The following is a 7,620-nucleotide window of genomic DNA, read 5'->3' on the forward strand; positions in this document are numbered from 1 at the left end:
AATGCCATTGACTCGCAGAAGAAACTCGCCGAGTTCTTGGGAAAAACTCACTGATTTTTTGGCGAGTTTTTCACAAAAACTCGGTGAGTTTCTAGAAAAAACTTGACTGCATTAAAAAAAGAGGCCCAAACATGTCAAAAACTTATCTATTTTTTTTTCAAGTCAGTCTCATTCTCTTCATCAAAATATATACATGAAATATAACATTTAAGTATAAGTCCTGACTTATACTTTAAGTTATATTTCATGTATATATTGGCAGGATGTTTGAGAGTGCTTTCAAATCTCTAGAAGTTATAATGCAAATTCTAGGTTTTAGAAGATCTTTTAAATTTTCGAACTTAGTCAAATTTCAGTAATTAGTAGGCTCCTATCAGCATTCTCTCGCTCTCTCTATCTCACTCACTTTATCTGCCCCAAATTTTAGACCTATCTATCTCCCTATCACTCTTCCTCTATCCCCCTCTCTACCACTCTCCATCTCACTCTCTCCTCTCTCCCCCAAGATCTAGACCTATCTCTCTACCCCTCTTTCTCACCCTCCGACCCCCGCGAGGGGTGCTACCCTCAATCTAATTTTATTTTGAAAATGCTTGGTGGCAAAGTTGGGGTGGAAATACCCCAAATCTCAAAAAATTTGCCCTTAGAATCTTATGTCAGCCTTGTAGTTCATCCAGTTGTGAATGCAATTGGAGCTTGTTTGAGGCCATCCACACGAAGAAGAGGAGCAAGTTAGCTCAAAAATGCCTCAATGACCTTGTCTTTGTGCAATATAATCTTCAGTTGCGCATAAGAAAGGTAGAGGAAGCACCAACTGGTCCAATTGATTTGGATGATATGGATTCTTACAGTGATTGGACATTGCAGAAGTAGCCTCCATTGTTTACAGAGGATGACATCAATGATTTGGAGGGGTAGGGTACGGAGGAGGAGGGGGGTGGATTTGGTTTCACACTGGATGACATTGAGGAGGATGAGGAGTCATTGCTAGTGCCAAGTGTAGCTAGAGGTAGTTCTACATCCAAGATGGAGGATGAGTCACAGCCTCAGACCCTGTAGTTCTACCTCTCCCCTAGTTTTTACTAGAGTTGGGAAGAGGAAGATGTAATTGTATTGATTTATTTACTTTAAGTTGTACAAAAACTATTTACTATTTTGCTTCCAGCCATCAGCATTCCTCATGAGGATGCGATTTTGTACCCACTTTGTGTTTAAATATATCTAGACTCAGCTTGTTTCTTTTGTTTTCTCATTTATTGACTCATGGGATGCATCTTCTCATTGAATTTTGCAAAAATAAAAAAGGCATTTCTAATTAAATTTAAGCAATTTTTTAAGTTCCTGAGTTTTTTGCCAAGTTTTTGTCGAGTATTGGTCGAGTTTTTCCCAAGTTTTTGTTGAGTATTGGTCGAGTTTTTCCCAAGTTTTTTTTCGGGCCTTGGTGAGTTTTTGGTTTTGGCGAGTAGTTCAACTATGATTGTTATTACTTATAGTTTTCCCAACTTCGCTATCCCAAATCTCCAAAATTTCTTTTGCTTGTTTTTATGGTATCTATGCCATCTAGTGTAATGTCCCCATTCTGTACTTGGAGACAACTAAAATCGATAAACGATTAAATAAGTTTTGACTAAATATTTAAACTTATTATTAAAGAGAACAAGCATGATATCAATGAATCATCGATACCATCACCAATCATCATCAATATTCTAAAGATCATACATATTATAGAAGATTATTCAAGCATCGATTAAGGCCACCTTTGGCATCGAAGAGATTATAATATCAATGACTCATTGATAATTAGCTTTGACCACCAACCATCAAAGACAGCAATTAGGGGAGCATCGATAAATATCAATTAAGATATAGAGACTATTACTATAAGGAGAGGCCCAGGTTTAGTCATTGGTAATAATAAACAGCAACTTGTAAAATAATCAGTTATTGACAACAATTTGACAAGTCAGCAACTATGATTCGTATTATTGTGGCATTGATAATTGGCAGCAGCACAACCATCAAACAATAGCTATTAATGATAAATGTCTGTGGTTTCACAAGTTACTAAACCGATAGACCAGAAGGCATGATTTGTTTTGGAGGAGGTTTGTTAATAGAAGAGGTGTCCCATCGCATATGATAAGGTGCGATCCTTAAGCTTTGCAAGATATAAATGGGAAGTCAAGCACACAACATCAATCATGAATTGGAATTCGTCTTCTTTTATTTGTATCCTATATGGATGAGCTCTCTTGAGCATTTTGCCTTTGGCATAGTGGTTGCATGCAGATATATATATATCAGAAATAGCACCATCATTCACTGTTGCAAGCATACATCTCAAAATCAGAAACAGCAACTTATCACTATTAGTGATATCAGCATATTCGGAATTGCATGAGTGTATCGACATATTAGACATGGCAAGTATTATTGATTGCGTGATTTGAAGGATTACTATCAGGCATAGCATTTGATATCAACATTATCAGTGGAAGAGTTTCATTGCATGAGTCACATCGATAGATCATGAAGTGCACATATCTTGATATACATATTTTTGCAGATTGGAGTATCATAACTTGCATAATTCCTAAGATCGTATCAGATAAAGCATTGATTTGTTATCCAACCTTTTATCCTTCATCAATATAGGTGAAAGGGAAAGTTTATCAGCATATTGTTGCATTAAGTGCAAATATGTCTATAAGATCAAATTACTTAGCATACATCTAACTGTCTAATCAGAAATAACAGTGGCATTGATGATAGTCATTATTCTTGAATTATTATTATTATCAACCAAACCATTGTATTCTTACATTGTTCATCATATATTATAAATATTGTCAGTTAAGTGAGGAAAGAAGTCTCTTGCAATTGATCTTTGCAAGATAAATGTCCCTATTTCCTAAGCCATAAAATCAGGGGACATTACATCTAGCCCAGCTCTACACCTCTTCTATTGTTTCTTCATGATCCTTATAAAAATCTACAACGTTAAACACTTGAGATATCCCAAAACCTTATAGTTACTCAATCTCATAAAATATTACTTGAACATTTTCTCACAATCTCACACAGCCCAAATCGCATCGTCTTCAATTTATTATATGCACCTTATGTAAATCTCTTTTCCCTCAAATATACCATCACTTCATCTCCTACTTCATACTCCTTATGCCTCCTTTTCTAATCAGCCTTTTCTTTATAGTTAGCATTCATTCTTTCCAACTATTTTCTAATATCCTCATGCAATCCTTTCATATGCTTGAAAAATTCTTTTTCTTAAGCACTTTTAAATTATCCAACTCCAATATCCCTTAATCTGATATATTTTTTGGATTTTAACCGTAGACACAATTCGAAATGGTGTTTCTTCCATAACCCTATAAACTAAATTGTTACAAGAAAACTTTACTTGGGTAATTTTAAATACCAACTCCTTGGCTTTTCACTTGCTACACATTTTAGTCAGTTTCCTATATCCCCATTTACAACTATCTATCCATTTGTTGTGAGCCATATGTTTAATTGGATTTCAAGTCCAATTTAATTCCCTCTGTTTTTCCAATTTCAACAATTCTACTAATCTAATCGTCATTGCATCATTTTTCTCTAGTTCATGTTGACAAGAAAACTCTAAAGTGGAGAGTTCAATTGAAGGAGGCAATTAGCTTTTTTCCCACACACAAGGGCATGTGGTGCGGTTCAAAGGGTTGTCTTGGGTGCAATTCTATTAGACCATAATGTATTTCTCAAATGTAGGTGTCATTCTCTCTAATAATTATAACTATCCTTTTGATAATCATTATTAGGTTCTTATTAGTGGATTTAGCCAAACCATTCCCTTGAGGGAAATAATTTAATGAAGTTTTGAGATAAATACCATACTTGTATGTGAAGTTGGCGATCTGGACCCCTACAAATGTTGTAGCATTATCTTAGACCTTGCAATGAGTAGAGTTCACAAGAACCCTTGAGATCATTCTCCTTAGTGGTGTATGCTTTGCACATCATTCTACAATGGTTGCTTATTCACAACTAGTGCAAGGAACAAGAAACCTACATTCTTGTATTCCAAATGACCTGTAATTTCTACCAAAATTAGTTACAATCTAGGTTTATCAAATATCTAATCTATTGTGCTACTTGAATTTCCAAATGACAATGGAAATTGGGAGGAATCAGAGTTGCACAACAAAATGAAGTGTGTAATGCAACACAAATGTAAGTAATTATCCCAGGAGAACTCTGTGAAGGGTGGAAAACTTAATCGGTAGAGGCAGTTGCTCTCTACTAGAGCATATTAGTCAAATAGAGAGGTACAAAAGTGTGTTACAACCTCTGTCAAGCTTATTACTACTTCAGCTTTCTAATTCTAAGAGATACAATCCTTCAATTTCTTCCTCCATTGATCAAAACTATGCTCTCTGCCTTCTTGTATGTCTCTTGGAAAATCCATATTACTTTAGAAGGATCCTTGAGTGGAATTGGAAGTGAAGAGTTAGTTGCTCATTTTTGGTTCTGTTAGGACACCACCACTTTTATATTAAGCGACAATTTTAAAAAATGCATCAACAGTTACAAAACTACCTCGATAGTTTTCAAACCACCTAACAGTTTCAAACTGCCTGTGTAGAACTGGTTATCTTGTAAAATTAAGATTTTTGGGTGTTTTCGTTCTCTAAAACTTGATGAAGTGTCTTCCTTTGAAGATAATATTTCCTCGTGGATCCAATACAGATCATTATGCGAAAGCATTTCCTGCTCATTAGAATTGTTCCTCATCTCATTTTGAAATTCTCTTTCTCATAGGCCAGCATCCTTTGCTCTTATGTAGAAAAGAAGGGTACTATTGGCTTCTTCTGAATATCGTGTCATTAGAAATAGATGAATTGCAACCACTTCATAGGTACTCAAGGATGGCCACATAGATGACTTGTGCTCTCTTTTCTTAGTTGGAGGATAAGAATTTGTTTGAGACTTATCAGTCGTAGTGTTTACTTTCTCTTACTCTTTAATATTGATAAGAATTTATCACTTCATCAACCCCTATTTGGAAAGGAAAATTCATTATATGAATGTGCTTTTTTCAAAATATAAAAAATGAATCTCCTTTTAAATAGCTTAATACAAATTCATCATGTCAAATGGATCAAAAGATTATAAAAGGAATATGGAGGGTTTTTAAATATAAGACTGAACATCCTTTAAAATTTCTTCAATACATTTCATGTTAAACTACTATTTCCAAGCTGTAAAACAAAATATTGTCAATCCCCTGACCAAGGCCCCCCCTGCCCCCTCAAAATTGGGGAAAAAAATAAATGCAACCCTTCTGCTGCGAAACCCACCTCCAAGAAACCCAGAAAGGAGCCCAAAATCCTCCTTGTTGAGTCTGATGCGAAGGAGGGTATCACCCCGCATAGATCCCACAGAAACAAATCCCGGATGAAGCAAATTGTCGTGAGAAAGAATTATGCTAATGAAGAAGAGGATGATTATGAGAAAGCGGAAAGTGAGAAGGGGGAGGAGGATTTGGAGGCCACGGAGGGCTCAGATTCCTCCAATTTGGGCACTAATGTCCCCGACTCGGAGACCATCAAGGAGGATATCAAGAACACCTCCCCTCATTCTAACACTTCCCTGCTCCACACCTCTGAGGGGGATGGTAGACATTCTGATGGCGAGAAGACTATTGCTAAAGAAGGGGAGAAGGAAGAGGCGGTGCAGTGTTCGGGGTGCAGTGCTATCTCTGAAGATTTAAATGGTGTTAAGAAAAAGATGGAGCACCTGGAGTCCTATGTCTACAAAATTGGAAAATTCGCTGTCAAAGTGATGCACTTTGCTACCTCTCTGTGCTTGCTCCACCAGGATAAGGCTGATCCGGACGGGCTGGAAAGCAACACCACTAAGGAACTGTTCCAGTTCCCGACTAATGACTGGATGGGGCTTATGCTCTCTAAGCACATGGGTGCTGATAATTAGGTTGTATGGTTGATTCCCTTCCTTTTTGCTATAGTTTTTGTCGCTGGAACACCTGGTTCCATGGTAATATTGCTACTATTAACAGTTTTTATAGTATTGACATGATGATGTTTTACTGCTGGTTATGGCACTTGTTGGACGGGATTGGTTTAGATCTCGGGTTATCCAATAGCGGAAGGCAGTTTTTGTTTTTGATTACTAGAGTAGGGATTGGCTGACTGCCGCTTGTCTGCGGTGTGTGTGCTGGTTGTGTTTTTTTCTGTCTCTTTCGGGTCAGCCCCCGGTTTTGGCTGCTTTATAATAAAAAACAAAATATAAAGTTTGTTTTCTCACATTCTGGTTATAAAGCTTTGAATATGCAAGCATGTTTGCTGTCACGTGCAAGTCTCTCCTTACTAAGTAAAATAAATGAGACGATGTGCACATACTTGTTTTAAATAAAATTGTATACATAGATATTTTTACAATTGAAATAGATGTTTTTATGAAAGCTAATGAATGAGTAGATGTGCAGGTATTTAATATGAAGTTTATAATAATGAGTTATCATTTCTAAGTAAAATAAGCTATATGATTTATTCTATGATTGCAATCGATCAAAATATCTTTAATAACTGGTAATTTATATGCATCTAAATTTAATTTGAATGCTATCTATTTTGTTTTTAGGTAGCTCCAGCTGAGTTGGAAGGACTATTGCTTACACATCCAGAAATTGTGGATGCAGCAGTTATTCCGTATGTGATGTTTTGTGTTTTAAGTATATATTATGTTTGAATGAATAAAGTTTCGTTTGGAAATTAGGAGGAAATTAATTTATTATGATGTTGAGAATATTTGACAAGTTTTCTCAATTGTGAGTTCATTTATGCAGTCAACCCGATCCACAAGCAGGAGAGGTTCCTATAGCATACATTGTTCTTTCTTCAGGAAGTTCTTTGAAAAAACAGGATGTGATGGAGTTTGTTTCCAAGCAGGTAATAGTCAAAATAAGATTAATAATAAACCCTCTTTAACATATTTAAGATATATTATTATGTTTTATGATCTTATAATTCATTCGGTAATTATATTTTTGTAATTAAGTATTTAATATTTCTAATATACTTGTTTATTGGCTAGGTAGCACCGTTTAAAAGGTTACACAATGTAATTTTTGTAAAAGTGATACCCAAGTCTGCTTCTGGAAAGATTCTTCGACGAGAGCTAGTTAAAAATATGAAGTCAAAGTTGTAAAATCATGTGTACTAAATCATAGAAAAATTATAAATATAGATTTTAATTCTTGATGAATATACTATACATCATATTATTACAATTGCACAACTATCAAATAAAGCAATTACATGAGTCTTTATCTCTTATTGATATCACCATTCACTATATTATGATTCATGATGGTTTTTAGAAGTATATCTAAGTTCTCTTATATATAGCAATAATCATTTATGCAAGTCAGTATATCTAAGTTCTCTTATATATAGCAATAATCATTTATGCAAGTCTTCTCAATGCGATGTACATAATCATTTATGCAAGTCTTTTCAATGTGATGTACGTGTAACATCAAAAATGGATTTTATATAATGTTTTAGTTTTCTTTATTTATTATTAAGAAAAACTATG

At 35.1% G+C, this 7,620-nt stretch overlaps 1 protein-coding gene across 2 annotated transcripts in view; it reads left to right on the forward strand.

Moving 5' to 3' along the window:
- Positions 1-7,362, forward strand: part of LOC131028580 (probable CoA ligase CCL7) — a 123,511-nt gene extending 116,149 nt beyond the window's left edge. For both annotated transcript variants that reach the window (XM_057958891.2, XM_057958892.2), the window contains exons 4-6: positions 6,664-6,731; positions 6,869-6,971; positions 7,117-7,362. In XM_057958891.2, the coding sequence (XP_057814874.2) occupies positions 6,664-6,731; positions 6,869-6,971; positions 7,117-7,230 (285 nt within the window). In that variant the 3' untranslated portion in view covers positions 7,231-7,362. The remainder of the gene's footprint in view (positions 1-6,663; positions 6,732-6,868; positions 6,972-7,116) is intronic.
- Positions 7,363-7,620: the final 258 nt, after the last annotated feature.

Source organism: Cryptomeria japonica, chromosome 8, assembly GCF_030272615.1.
Source record: "Cryptomeria japonica chromosome 8, Sugi_1.0, whole genome shotgun sequence".
Lineage (NCBI taxonomy): Eukaryota > Viridiplantae > Streptophyta > Pinopsida > Cupressales > Cupressaceae > Cryptomeria > Cryptomeria japonica.